Source organism: Oryzias latipes, chromosome 22 (assembly GCF_053564925.1).
Source record: "Oryzias latipes strain Hd-rR chromosome 22, Olatipes_Hd-rR_3.1".
Lineage (NCBI taxonomy): Eukaryota > Metazoa > Chordata > Actinopteri > Beloniformes > Adrianichthyidae > Oryzias > Oryzias latipes.
In genome coordinates, this window is record NC_136258.1 from 12698873 (window position 1) to 12714123 (window position 15251).

Sequence of the window (15251 nt, forward strand, 5' to 3'; positions counted from 1 at the left end):
GCACCGATGAAGCACACAGATGGTGTCATGTTCTGTTTCCGGAACAATGAATTAGGCTATCCTAAACTAGTGTTGAGGGTTTTTATTTTAGAAGGAAACATTAAAAGGCAAACCAACAAAAAAAATACTTGAGGAGTTGATCCAGGTTCTCTGGAGGCAGAACAAAAATAACAGCAACACTTTCACAATGACTGACTGTTTTAACATTGTGTTGGGGTAGGTTAAAACTCCCATGTGTGCTTTGGATCACAAAATAAAAAAAAATTAAAAAATACTCAGGAGGGGTCAAGGATCAAGGTAGCAGTCCCCTCTGGGTTTTGTGTTGCTCCCTCTGTCCTTTCTTTATCGCTCTCTTTGGAGTAAACACGTCCTTATATCTTCTGTGTTTTGTCTGGAGCTGACAGCAGCTAAACCCAGCCACAAAGAGGTGTAGTGTTGAATGCATTTGTGTGTGAGCGAGAAAGGGAGAAACAATCCAGAGAAATGGCTACTGGATGAGAAAAGACAGCAGAGAATCTGCAATTCTGACCTTTATCCTGAACGCCACAACTTTAAAGCAAAATGAAAAACAGGAAATTTTTATGTGGACGCATTGTCATGAGATCCATTCAACAACTTGGCCGAATGACCAGAGATACAAAAAATCCTAACACATGAAACCTTACTGCAAACGCTAATTAAATAAATTCACTTTTCACAGAAATAAATGAATCAAAGATAAATGAATACCTGCAATGTAAAAGGCTCTATTTACATCTGTTTACAATCTATCTACCAACCCAAGTTTGTACACCTGTGTGGAGAAATGGGATCAGCTGACTCACTCGATTCGCCATTTACAAAAGGGTGAACGCACTATCTGGTGCACTATGTTGTGAGTAGTAAAGGAATTTTCACATAGCCTACAATTCCATAATTGAATGCCCTAAAAATTTCCCAAAAATGTATGTAAAAAACCAGCGTGCATCGATGCTCACTAGGCAAATATAGACCTTTTTTGTTAAAAAATATGAATTTTGTATAAACCATCCACGTTTTCATCAGAACACAGTGGGTTCATAAATAGTTTTGAAAAATGCTCATATTTATTGATTGCTTTAAAAATACAGGGAACTAGATAGTCCCACACTATAAAGTTTTTAATAGTTAGATAGTAGAGAAAATTCAATTCAGTAACTTCTCACAACATAGTGCATTATATGGTGCATATGCCATTTTGTAGAGCTGTACAAATCTAAAATTTCAAATCCAGTGCTCTGCAAGTTTCCCAGACGTCTCTGCAAAAGACCAGTGTGCATTGATGCTCACTAGATTGGCGAATATAGACCACAATGCATTGCGTTTGAAAAAATTTTGTGAAAAAAATGTGTTTAAAAGTATTTTTAAAATAAACAATCAACATTAAACAGTCATTGTAATATGCTCATATTGATTAGATTTTCACTTCGTGAAATCGGTGACGTCATATTTCCCATTCAAAAAAAAAAAAAGAAAGAAAAAAGTAGAGAGCATCATGTCCGAATTTCTTTTAAAATCCAGAGCACTAGAAAGTCTTGTGCTATATAGTTTTTTAGGAGTAAGGGATTAGGGTGAGAATTCACACATAGCTTATGTCTTATGTTCACTGAAAGCCTACACACGGTAAAAATGGACAGCTCAACCCCTCCCTTTTCGTGTTCCCAAATAGCAAGTACCATTGCTTCCTGACACGGGCGCCGCCATGTTGAAACCACTCGACAGTGATTGGTCCGAATTGCTCTGAGTCATTGTATCTAAGGCAATGGCAACTACTGTTGCTCTGAGTTTTGCTCTGAGTCATCGTATCTAAGATCGTACCTTAGACTCAGAGCGACTTGGACCAATCACTGTCAACTGGTTTCAACATGGCGGCGCCCGTGTCAGGAAGCAATGGTGAGGGAGCTAGCCTCATTTCGCGAGAGCCGGAGTTAAGGCGTTTTTTTAATGGGTGACGTCTCACCTCGATTCGTCCACTGTTTTTACAGCCTATGTACACAACCAACCCCGCTACTCACAGTTGCACCTCATCACCCCGCTGGCTGTTTGTCCAATCACAGTTTAAGTATTTATGACATCAGAGGTCTTAAATGTCCTTCCAGAAGAAAGGCGCTAAAACAAAATGAGGATGAATTAATAAAAGTGAAGATGGGTAAGAAACTCAAACTTCTGTTCCAAACATTTAACCTACGTTTAGCACCCCTAAGTAACATTGAAGTTGGATATTTTTTTAAAATCCAATAAATTTTTTAAGCTTTCTCAGTTGTTATATGTAAACTCTGTCTACCAAATGCATTTTTTGTTTTATTTTATTTAAAAAAAATACGTTTTGCCCAATTAAGCTAATTACTCTGCATAGATAAGAGGACAGACAAGCACACCCACCATGTTAACATTGCAATATAGTCTGATGAAACTTTATTTTTATTTCCCACAGTACAGCTTTGACAGTTATTTAAGTTCAAAAGTACCGCCAATATTACAGAGTGTCTTGCTTAGCAACGGTTAACGGCGTTAGAGGCGGCGGGAACCGTAAACTCTCACGAGGCACATCCTGTTTGATGTCATCACTGAACACTTACCGGTAACATTCCTGCTCAGTCCTCGTTTCCACACCGGCAGTGAAGCTATTTGCGCTTTTTATTTTAAATTGTCCTTATTTTCCCCCCTCTTTTCTGCATACATTCACACCTCCTCCTCCTCCTCTTTTCTTCTTCCCCTCCGCGAGTCTGGATCAGATGCTTAGAAAACTCTCAGCTCCTCTCTACTTTCCTGACAAACCCACCCTCTTCCTTCCTCTCTTTCACTCCCCCAACCCCCTTCAAACCCACTCCGACTCGCTCCCTCTGTGCCTCGCGCTCTCCGGGATCATTGAAACTCACAAAGGAAACTGCAGCTGGACGTTTAAATAAAACCACTAAACTCCTGGTTGACATTTCACACTACACTACACCCCCCCCCCCCCCCCCCCCCCATCGCACGCGGCGGGCGGTCCTGTGGTTAGCTTAATCTGGGTCACCGCCTTTCTCATCTCCTCCTCGGTCTCATTTTTTGGTTGTCCTATTTTTTTAGTAGTAAAAAAATATAAAAAAACAGCTGTATAAAACTTTTTATAGTAAAAAATCACAGCAGATTTTTCAGGATTTAATCAACACAATTTCAACAAAGAGCGCCCTCTTTCGGTGATGAGCAGCATAGGTTTGTAATGAAGAAATTATTTGGTATTTTTCTTTTTTTTTATTTTAGATTTCACACTACTCCAGGAATGAAGTGTGTGGTGCTGTCTTTCTAATTAAAATATAGAGAAAATAAACTATTAAAATGGGACTGATTGATGTCTGCATGATAATATACTAGATAATCTTTCAAATCCTTTTTCTTTTATTTTTTTTTAGCTTCTTTTGGAAAAATTGAAATTTTACAGATACACTTACATCTACACTTTGCCATCGGAAAAGAAAAAGAATAAAGATATCTAAAATTAAGTCAAAACAGATCTAAATGTGACAAAAGAAACCTGCCAAAGAAAACCAATAAACACACAGATGAACTTTGCATTTTCTTACTGTGGAGAATAAAAATACAATGTATCTAATCTATTTGAAATATTGATTCACAGAACGGAATAGAATAGAATAGAATAGAAATGATCCATAAAAGAGGAAAATACCTTGTTGCCATAGCTCTATTAAGAAAAAAGCTGATAGATAATAAATAACACTGAAAATACAATTAAAAAAGTAGTAACAATATCACAAAACAAATAAAATGTTCTATTTTCTTGACATTATAATGTAATAATAATATGAAATATGTTGACAAAAGCAAATGAGGGTTCCCTCATTTTCTGACGTTTGCATGCTTCCTAAAATTCAAGAGGATCCATTCGTTTTTCTGAGAAAAAGGCTTTTTCTTTTATTATCATTTACATGCGGTAAATACTTCAGTGATTTGTAGGAACATTTCATACAACATTTCTCTTTCCATCCATCCATTTTCTTAATCTGCTATATTCCTTTTGGGGTTGCTGGAGCCTATCCTGGCTGTCGTTGGGCGAAGGCGGGGTATGAGGCATGTTTTTGGACTGTTGGAGGAAGCCGGAGTGCCAGGAGAAAACCCCACGCAGGCACGGGGAGAACATGCTAACGCTCAGCCATACTAACTTACAGTCATACTGTAGTAATACCAGACAGGAAAATGACCGACTTCACTGAACACCGTCAGTGTTGTGTGGCTTACAACAAGCTTAGAAATGTTCCGCTGTCAGAAATTCAGCAGATTAGCGCATCTCTAATCTCTGCTGCCAGGGACGATGTTTCTGTCCCCTCATTTTATATTTACATAATAAAATAACTACTACCTTGAAATAAGACCTTTATAAAGTTAACTAAAGTAAACTATTGTGTTTAAAGATAACCTTTTAATGAGGGAATCCCTGCCATACATTAAACAAATTTCATCAAATATTCTCTGCTGGTTTTATCTTCTCTGTATGTCCAGCTGGTGAGAGAAAATGTGACTTTATTCAGTCTGACTTCACAACCAGTTATTTTAAATAACATTCAGATAAAAAATGAGAATCTAAGTCTTTAAAACTGGTAGCTATTTCTAAAATAATAAAAGAAAAACCTGTACGGTTTTCTATTCACCATCAGCTGTCCTTTGCTGTTACCGGTCAGTTTGCAACAGGTAAAAGAGAAAGTTCTAGAAAATGTGAGCACGTCACTATGACAACACTTGAAGGTTTAAATGGATTACTTTATTAGCTTTAAATGAATATCCACTTTTGATGAAAAAGAAGCTTCCATCTATGATTCTCTCTTGTGCTTAAAATATTTTTTTTTTAAACATTACCTATGCAAAAAGAACATAGCTCTTTTAAATAATCATGTAGACATGAGGATAATATAGTGACATTTCAGAAGCAATAACTGCACAGTTTTCCAAACATAAATCATCTCAGACATGGGTTGGAAACGTTGCGTACTTGGTTGGATTTTGGAGCAGAAATAATCTGGACTATAATCAGTAGGGAGAGCAGATTGATTGTTTTAGGTGGCTACATCAGTAACATGGATGAGACCGTCCATGAATGTTAGGAGGCAGAAATGTTTTGGAGAGATTTGTCAATGAAGCTCATTTGCTATTTTTTCTTATAGAAAAAGAAACGTTTCCTTTTAGGAGAAAGAAAATCTAAGTCACTATAGGTATAACTTGTATTCCAAAACAAAAATGAACAGCAGCCGTTTTAAATCAAACTTTACAATTACAATTAAACTTTAAAAATGGACTTTGGTAGCAGCTTTGGTAACAGCAGTGAAGTTTAAAAAACAAATTCTTACGGAGAAAACATACTTGAAAAGTTTCGTTTTTCCTTTTATTATAAAAACCTCAGTTAAAACCACGACAGACCAGCGTTTTTTTGTTAGAATATAAAGTAAATTAATTCTTTTGGCCTTCAATCCAGATGTTTAAAATTGTAAAAAGTTGCACAGTCAGAATTTACTTGGCACATTTTTTTAAACTCACAATTGTACAGAACTGAGCTGCTCCTTTGCCCAGGATTTTTGCTGAATTAGCCTTGCTGTATTTATATACACTCCAGCGCCTACATAAACTAGAAGTAGATTAAGTGAGCATGTCCATTCTAGCTTCAGTTTGTCCACGGTGTCCCTGAGCTTCAAGGGTAACTCCTGTGTGCGCGGTCAGGTCAGTCAATAAAGCCAATCTACATTCAGCCGGCTCCTGGCTCCATGCGATGTTTCCAAGCGCTTCATGATCACAGCATCCCCGCTCACAGAGGTCACGGGGTTCAGCTCCACGTGAGATGAATCATTGAAGCAGACCTGCTGAACTGGACGGTCTTGTGTTGCGATCATCCGATTTGGATGAACAGAACCATTCCGCCTAAAAACCAATCGCTCCACACTAATGCAACACGGGTCTATTCTACAAAAACCATTTATTCTGAATATGTTAATGAACTTTTATGTCTAGAATTATGCTGAGTAGATGCAAATGTGCTGATATTCAAAGAACACTTTGATAATGTGTTTTTATTCAAATGAAAAATAAAAAAGCTGCAAAAAGTCAAAAGAAATAATTGCCTTAGATTGAATATTGAATATTATTTTTTTCACTCTAGAAAGCCTTCTGGGATTATCCAAATTATTTGTGGACCTAACATTTGACTAGCTCATATACACAAATAAATGTATGCTCTGAATGTGCAAATGCACTTGTATTTCATAATCATGTTTTGATCTGCATCTTCTCGGGTTAAACAAACAAATCTTCTATTCAAATGGAAAACTGCCTATAAATATTTTCTACACGCAATTTTTCTACAGACAAATGAAAAGAGAGAAAAAAAAGTGAATACAATGCAAGAGTGGCGGCACCAAACACTTTTATTTATCCAAGACGAACATGTGTTGTCTGGAAAGGAACAGACTCTTCACAAAGAAAGGGAAAACTTCATCAACATCCAGAGCAAACAGCTCAAGACACAAAAGGAGAGAAAATCATCAGAAAACAAAAAAGCACAAAGAGCAGAAGCCAGTCGAGAGCACAGCAGTAAGTTGAGGAACTACGGAGTGCCGGAGGGCCATAAAACCATGGACACTGAGGTTTCAGTTGGAGATCTAGCTGGTTCTGTTGTTGTATCTACAGAAACAGTGTTTGAGAAATTGATCTATTAATGTGACAACAAACTGACACTACAGCAGCATTTTTCTATTGATGTGCTTTTTCAATCTGCTTCTTAAAGGTTATTAAACAAAGCACCCCAGAGAACACTGATGTCATGCAGACTATCACTGAACAGTGTGTTTAGGTGTGAGCAGGAAGTTCCATGAAAGTTCCCTCACAAAAAGCATTGAAAACACTCATTGAATAGCAGTGACTTAAAGCTCCACAGCGAATAGGATATTCTACAAAAACCTTCACCCATCCAAGCATCCTGCCTCCTTTTTCTCCATGCAAATTTGCTTTTATGCAGGATTTAAAAATCCCATTTTTTTCACAATGGAACCAAAAAAATCCTTGAAATCTTGCAAACGTCTACGTGTTTTCAAGCCCTTTTCTTAATAAATACTACGGTAGTCAGAAGAAACTCCAGCTCCAGTTCCACCAAATGCATGTTTGATGACAGCACTTCAAACAGAAACTATAGCTGCACCACTAGCAGCAGCGTGGTGCCACAAACCCGCTTTGGTTCTCTGTTCCTGCGCAGAACGAAAGTCGATTTACCCAGAATTACACTGACAAACAGGAACCAGGTAGTGTTTTAACTTTAGTGGAGCCTAGAAAGATGGAATCATTTACAGAAAGCACAATTTTTCTTTTCCAAATGATCACAGCAACTATAAGACGGGAGAATGAAACTTTGATTTATAGAATACTATGAGCTGCAGTTTGATAATAAACCAGGTTGTACAAATTATTATATCATATTAGCATCGTGTTTTACTCCCTGTTGCAGAACTAACATATATATGTATATATAATGTAGTAAATGGTCACATGATGCAGGTTGCAGAGGTCATCCTGGTTAAATATAGCACAAGTGCTGCACTTTGCTAATGTTGGACATTCTTTTAAGATTATCATATGCTTTTGGTGGAGCTGCAAATGTTGGAGTTTGGTGGGATGGAGGCTTTATTTATTAAAACATTGATTACAAAACTTAAAAACAAAAATGACAAAAGGGGATGATGTAAAAAGGAACTGTCTTTTCCGTGCCATATAATGCCGACTATTTATTCAGTACTGGAAGAACTATGGGTTCTAGGAAAAGCATAACTGAATCTCTGAAAAACATCGGCAGAGCTTCAAACTGCAGCTGTGATGTTCACTGACAGAGAAAATCTTTGGGATTCAACATATATCTTTACCAACAAAGATGTTTTTTATCCTCCGACTTTAACATGCAAAGCATTTCAGGGAGTTTGCTACATATTTTGGTGAAGCTATAAAACGAGCAGGAGAACAAAATGTGATTAAAAGTTCCCTTTTATTTTGTGTCAGCTTCCTACTGTATACAGCAGCTCTGACCGTTAGCATCTTTCAAGCGCAGGCAAAGCTTGGACTTGTATTCCTCGAGGTAATGCAGCTGCTTGGCGTTCAGAGCGCCTCGACGTTTTCTGCAGAAACAGCAAACATTTCAATCAGAGTAGGTCTTCTTTTAGAAAATGGCCGGTCTCTGTGATGTCATAGTCCAACTCACTGCCTTATTAAGTGAACAGCATCTTCATATTCCATCCCACACTCGATTAAAGCCAGAGCCACCAGCACCGGTGCTCTACGGAGACATAAGAGGTCCAGAAACAGTCATTCAAGTGTCAAATACTACACTTAATAAATGTTTAAATATTGCCTTCATTCATGGGAAAACAGGTTGCACAATCTTTAAAAACTCCCTATTTACCGTCCCAGTCCAGCAACACAGTGCACAGCCACGCAGCAGCCAGGCTGCTCTTTAAACTTTGCTTGCAGCAGGTTCAGCCAGTCCCCAACCACCTGGTCTGGTGGGGCGGAACCATCATCGAAAGGCCAGTCCTGGGGAGACGGTGTAGACTGCATTTAGACTACAAGCTCAACATACAGCTGCTGAAGTAGATAAACAAAGAGCTGCAGGGCTAAAAAACACTTCCTAGATCCAACTGGTCTGTGTATTATCTGACAATCTAGGATTAGTTTAATTAATAAACGAATATTTTGATGTTGTTTTCAATTGGTTAAAAAGTCTCATTTATTTGAACGGCATCTACTTTGGTGCTATTTTTTGTAATACCACTCCACATAAGTGTCTTCCAACAGACAGTCTGTTATTTATTTATGTATGCAGTTTATCACAAGAGTTGCATTCTGAAAAGAACGTGCGATACATGAAATCTGCAAAGTAGTCAGCTTTCTTTTATCATTTTTTAAAGCTGTTAAACTCCTCACTACACTTTCTACATTTCTCTCACTACTAGCAATCAACGATCTATGCAAATTTGTCTAGCTTAACAGAGTTTCACAGAATGTGTTATTTCCTGTCGTCAGTGACATTTTTTTCTGATGACCTGAAGTTAAACCTGTAACCTTCAATCGTGCTTGAAACAGGTTGCTATAGCTTCAGGGGTCCACTAGATGTCACTGTTCTCACAAGCGTTTTGGCACATCATGATGCAGCGTTCACACAGGGCTTGTGACACTCTTCCTAAAACGCGTGTTTAGCTGTCCCTACCCGAAATTAGCGCTTGTCCGCCATCTACAGTTGGAAGACGCTTGGTGCGAAATGTCAAAGCGGGGTAAGTCTCATAAATCTCGCTCCAGGCTTTTTCTTTCGCACCTCTATTCCGATTTATGAAGGACTTTGTGTCCTAGAATTCCAGCCGGGCACGAACCATTATTCATTTCTCCTCCACGATCAATTTTCAAACTGTTGGCACTTTTATGAAGTCACTACCAAATCAGACTCCCTGGTTGGTCAAAGCTTAACTGGTTTAACTTGCAATGCACATTTCTATCTTCTCTCTGTCTTTGTTGACCTTTTTTCTAGTCCTGTTTCCCTTTCATGCAGCAACAATGTTAGGAGTAACACACTTCATCAAACTTCTAATTGTGGTTGAGTTCTGTAGAATGCATTGCATCAGCAGAAATCTAACATGAACTGATTGTTGCAGGTTTAGAGCTTAAATACTGGTTACATCTCTTTTTTTCTTCTTTGGTTTACGGGGTGACATTAGTTATGACACTACTTTTATTGTGATTTCTTTGGGTTCTGATCACCATAATCTCTTCCTACCAGCACTTGTATGCCTTCTTGTTCCACGGGTGTCTTGTCATAGGTAGCAGCGCACACTCTCACCAGAGTGTTTACCCCAAATGCCTTTAAATCCTATAGATTGAAACATAAAGCATGTCAGACTTGAATCTTCTAGTACAATTTAAGATTTAAAAACAAATAGTACCTCTATAAACTTTCCCATCTGTGCGTCAGTAGGATTGTGGGTGATGAGGAATCGCAGACAGTCGTAGGAAATCTCAACGGGAGCGGGTCGGTTCATTTTTAGACAGAGTTAGAGCAGCTGAAGTCTGACAAAACACTTTGAGTCTGGAGCTTCAATTACAATTTGATCTTTTCTCTTATCTCTTAAAAGAATAGCGACAAAAATCAGAGTGTTTTACAGTTAAAAATTACAATCTTTGACAGTCTGCCAAAAAAAACTTTGAAGATGAAGAGAACTTCATACAAACTTAAGGACACTGCAGACAGATATTTAGATTAAAAAAAAAAAAAAAAAAAAAGATAAAAGATCTGTTCCTCCTCTTTCAAACCAGTCAGCCCATTCAGGAAAGACCCACTCAAATCAGAGCAGAAGAAGGAATTTGTAAGATAAGACAGAACAAATGTTTCTAAGCTGCAACCAAGGCCTCCCCTTCTCGCCAGGACAGGCCGCAGACCGAGGTTTGGCTTGTCCTCATATGGTTGAACAGGATGGCAGTAAGAACCTGTGAGCATAGAGTTAACCATTAGTCTTTTTGGCCAAACAAGATCCTATTAATAATCACTAATAATAACTAATTCCTATTAAACCATTTGTTTATTGAAACTTGTTTCCACTGGATGACAGTAAAACACCGCCAGCCTTTGTGCCGCTGACCTGTTTGAGTGAATGGCAGTGATTGTGCCGAGCTGGCGTCCCCCTGTTCACTTGTCCACAATAAGCAGCAGGTGCTGAGCTTGGCAAAACTCCCCTCCGAGCTTCGCAAACGCCATACATGTGCAGCCTGAATGAGACAGAGTCGTGAGTTTCCTGCATGACGGTGAGCAGCCTCTAGCTGGGAACGGTCAGGAGTGCTCATGGTTACCGACTTTGATGAGAGCTGAGGAGATGGTTCATTGAGCGGACACAGGAGAATGTGACGGCTCGTGGATGTAGACACACCATTGATGACGACGCGGCTGCTGCTGTGGGTTCCCGCTGACAACCGGCTGGCTTAGACCTGACCTGCTGCACGCAGAAATGAAAACACACTCCAGTTAGCTGGACACTCCACAAACTATCTGGAACATCAGGAATTCTCTGAAACATGTATTTCCTACCTCAAATACCAAATAAAATACATAATATATATTGTTGCTCCACTTAAAGCAGCTAAGCGTGTTTGCTAAAGCACTTCCATTCATGTCGGCCTACGGTCATTGGTGTCCTTCAATGACATCGATTAGAATAGGGACAAAGCTCGCCCCAGACAGGGAACACAATGTAGCACATTTAGTTTCAGGTTCCATTCAACAGATTGTGACAAACACAGCAGATTTCCACCATGAAAAAGCAACTATTAACTTGTTCTAAAGTCTACAAAAGATTTGAATCCGAGTGAAGGGTCTGTTGTGATGCAAAGATTGTGTAAATCTGAATAACTGCACAATAGAAATCCATAAATGCTGCCAACTGACACTTTTTATTTAGCAGTAGGTTTACTTTTTTAAATTCAACAAAATGCTTAGTTTACCAAACTTAAGATGGGTAGTGAGTCTTATAACCACCTATGGTATTATTTTATAGCAACCAACTGTTTTTTTTTAACAAAACAATGACGGACAACTAAATAGCAACATTTCCACAATTGTAGTAAAATTAAAAGCACCAATTAAAAGTATTTTATTTTATTTTTTGTGGTTTTTCAAACCCGTTACTTTTAGATGAAAACAACTAAAAGTAACGGGTTATGAAACCCTACCACCTTTTTCCATTCTTTGTTGATACAATCACTGACGTTCCAGTTTCCTAGCACCAATTGAACGCACCTAAATGACGCTGTTTTTCCATGATCAAACGGTTAATTATTACAAATCTTTTCTCTCTCTTTCAGTTGTTTACGACACTAAACACACACAAAAAAACCCTGACACTTTCGCTGTATATGCTGTAAGACCTTTATTAACTCACACGTGTTTTTAAAGGCTAAAAGTAAGCACCAACTATAATTTTCAGAACACTTTTATGTTGCTTTTCCACAGACTGCAGTGGTTTAAAGGCGAAACTACGTCAGTCTCCGATTAACTTTTGAATAAAACAACGCCAATATCAAAGAATGACAGTAAGCAGGTATTTTAAATTTACCGGCTAAATTAAAAACTGACATCAGACAAACGCCGCTAGCTAAGCTAGTGCTACATTAACGCTAAATATGGGTCAACGAAAGGAATTTAACACGCATTAGAACACACTGTCATAATAAGCAAGAAAGTATAAATAATTTATTGTAGAATACAAATGTTCTTTTATCTGTCAAACGGCAATTTAATACCCGTCTCTAAAAAAAACAGGTCAAAATTCACGTTTCCGTGCCAGGACAAAGCTAACAGCCCAGCCTTCGCCGGCTCTCGATAACAGCCCAAAGACAGAGGATACAGTGACCTTGCTAACACGGGCATCATCGCATCCACAGCCGTAACATCTGGGTCGACGTCGGCCGAAAGAGATGAAAAGGTCATTACTTACGAAACACAAGAGATTCGCGGGGAAATTCAGACGTTCCTAGTTATACAGACGTGTCTGCGAAGGAGGCATGTTGAGGAGAAAAGACCCGTTAGCCAGAGTGAATGGATGTGACCACTTCCGGAACCAGGCTTTCAAAAATAAAATCACGGATTCGCTCTGCTCTGATCAAAACAAAAATAATCCAAAAAAACTGCAGCAACACAAATAACCCATACAACAACAACAACAATAATAATCATCACCATAATCAAAACAAAAAAAACTTTTACTTTCTAATTTGATCTGCTCTCTTGAATAAGATTTACTCTCACTTTTGAAATTCAGTCATTCCACTGGGCACAAGATGTCTATTAGATAACTAACTAGGCCTGCACAATAAATCGTAAAATTTATCGTTATTGCAAAATCAAGCTGTACAATATGCACATCCCAGAAGTCAGCAAAAATTTCAATAAATGGTTACCTTAAATGTTCCAAAACAATCTTATGGCAGCTTGAAGAATTGAACAAATCAAATAAATCCTTTTATGTATTTGACTAATCGGATGGACCCCTTCACGTTGTTGACCAACGGATGGAGCCCTTTTATGTTGGAGTATAAGGAGTATAATTTAAGTTATGTTGACTCTTATTTAAATGAAACTGTTGTAGTGAAATTGAATTTATGTGTTTGGTAATTTTTGTTTTGTTTTCATGTATCGCAGGTTATATCGTCATCACAATAGTCATCACTAATATCACATATTTCAAGTTTTCCTCATATCATGCAGCCCTATAGCTAACATTGTCTTCTGGAAATCTCAGACAAGTCTATTTTAAATCTATATACCAATAAATACAGTATTGTTCTAAAAGATATCTATGTCTCCTACATATCTACTTGTTGCAATCTAATCTTTGGATATTTTAGATATCTAATAGAGTACTTTTTTTTTTAAATTAGTCAAATATTAAATAAACACAACTATATACAACTGGTTTTATTTAAGATTTTTTTCCTCACAGTAAACTGGTAATTTGGTCCACCCATGGCAGTAGCAGCGACATAAGTCTGATATTTTTTAAACATCTGGGGGGTATTCTAAAAAGCAGGTTATGTGAGTTACCACGGTAAGTTTTAGGCTTTCGGTTCCAAAAACAGAGGTATGTTTCAGGGAATGTCAAGTTGCAATAGCAACTATTCTCTGAACATAACCTGGTCTGGAGCAGGTTTAGTTGAAGGTTAGTTTGTTTTCAGAGAGGTGAAGCAGCATGACGTGTCCATTTGAAGATGATTTAGTGGATGAAGAAGCTCAGATAATACTTTTTCCACCGTGAGAGGGTGATAAGACCACGTTTGGATGTTGGAAAGATAAACTTTTATACTTTGATCTAACTTAATTATTTGCTTCAGTTAAGATAAATATTTTTTCGAGTTCAGTCAACTTAAAAATAACACATAGTTATCAGACATTTACATTACTTTCATTCAAATTAATTCATTTAAGTAGATGTAACTTTGGTGCTGCTGTTAGATCGGCAGCGCAAGGAATTGTGGGATACCATTCCCTTTGCCTGTCTGGAAGGGTTTGGGTACAAGTGTAGGTTTTTGTCTAAATATGTTATATAGCACCCCTAGTGCATCAGCATGGTTGAAGAACTAAAGTTACAGTCAGAGTCATGTTAATATTGTAAATCTGCATTGTATTGTTTATTTTAATTTTATAAAAATGAGAAAATCTGCAGCCGCTAATTTAGACATATGAGAGTTCAAGAAGTACAATAAATAATATGGAAAAACATTGAATTGAATTGGAGTAATATGACATTTAGTTAGATAAATATGTAAATTTGAGTTTTATAAACAATTATTGAGTTTGATAGACATCACATAAGAAATTAGGTTGAATAAATATAACTCAAATTCTTGTTACCAACTGAATCAATTCATTTAAGTTTTATAAGTTTTATATATATATATATATATCACAATGTGAGGGGGCTCGTGCTGGTTTGCAGCGTCTTCCGTCCGTGCAACCTGGATTCGACTCCAGGCTGCTCCCCATTCCCTTCTCTGGTGCTGTGCCGGTCCCAAGCCCGGTTGGATTGAGAGGGTTGCATCAGGAAGGGCATCCGGCGTAAAACATTGCCAGGTTAACCATGCGACTCATCCTCAAGGGAGGGTTGTTTCGCTGTGGCGACCCCTCATGGGAGAAGCCAAAAGTGAAAGAAGATATATATATATCACGATGTAATTGGATATAAGGTCAGAAACTCGTGCGTTTACTCTGTCCATTATTTTTCTCCAAGCAGAAACTCTTTCTTTTGCTGATAATGCAGCCATATTACTTTTTTGATGGTCGTATAATCTTCATACGCCGTCATTAAAATCTCTGATCAGGCTCACTGAAGTGTAGCACTTTCTTTTTTTCTCCACGCATTTCCATGGTGACTCTGGAAATCGGCGATCCATTGAGAATGTCTTTATGTACCTGCTGTGCACACGCATTAACCCAGGGGTACCAAGTCGAGTGTAATCACGCTAACTCATATCCGGTCTTTTGGAACCAACATACCCAGAGTAAGCAAGTTCAGGCGGTAGTTTAAACATGCTTTCTGGAATATCCCCCAGGGGCCTCATTTATAAATGCTGCGTATGCACAAAAGAAGGCGTACGTCACTCTCTACGCAATAATTGATATTTATAAGAAGCAAACTTGACGGGAAAATGTGCGGTCCTTCACGCAAGCTCTGACC

At 38.0% G+C, this 15251-nt stretch overlaps 2 protein-coding genes across 14 annotated transcripts in view; both read right to left on the reverse strand.

Annotated features, from left to right (window-relative positions):
• LOC101164267 (apoptosis-stimulating of p53 protein 1) overlaps nucleotides 1-3005 on the reverse strand; it is a 237134-nt gene extending 234129 nt beyond the window's left edge. For 2 of the 4 annotated variants that reach the window (XM_078941337.1, XM_023951409.2), the window contains exon 1: nucleotides 2598-2989. In XM_078941337.1, the coding sequence (XP_078797463.1) occupies nucleotides 2598-2606 (9 nt within the window). In that variant the 5' untranslated portion in view covers nucleotides 2607-2989. Of the gene's footprint in view, nucleotides 1-2033; nucleotides 2128-2597 lie in introns of those variants that run through there. The other 2 variants (XM_078941338.1, XM_078941336.1) reach the window with 2 other exon arrangements.
• Nucleotides 3006-6407: 3402 nt separating this feature from the next.
• Nucleotides 6408-12658, reverse strand: LOC101163535 (protein tyrosine phosphatase type IVA 2). 10 transcript variants are annotated; one of them, XM_023951714.2, is made up of 9 exons: nucleotides 12516-12658; nucleotides 10876-11018; nucleotides 10668-10794; nucleotides 9975-10515; nucleotides 9809-9901; nucleotides 8444-8574; nucleotides 8243-8317; nucleotides 8071-8159; nucleotides 6408-6681 (listed from the first exon to the last, which is right to left on the reverse strand). In XM_023951714.2, exons 4-9 carry the CDS (start codon nucleotides 10068-10070, stop codon nucleotides 6605-6607), a joined length of 561 nt encoding a protein of 186 aa, XP_023807482.1. In that variant the 5' UTR covers nucleotides 10071-10515; nucleotides 10668-10794; nucleotides 10876-11018; nucleotides 12516-12658; the 3' UTR covers nucleotides 6408-6604. The 10 variants fall into 10 exon arrangements, with proteins under 10 accessions (XP_023807482.1, XP_020569099.1, XP_023807483.1 ...); XM_020713440.3 differs by having other exon boundaries at nucleotides 10880-11018; nucleotides 12516-12657; XM_023951715.2 differs by having other exon boundaries at nucleotides 10880-11015; nucleotides 12516-12644.
• Between the last annotated feature and the right edge of the window lie 2593 nt (nucleotides 12659-15251).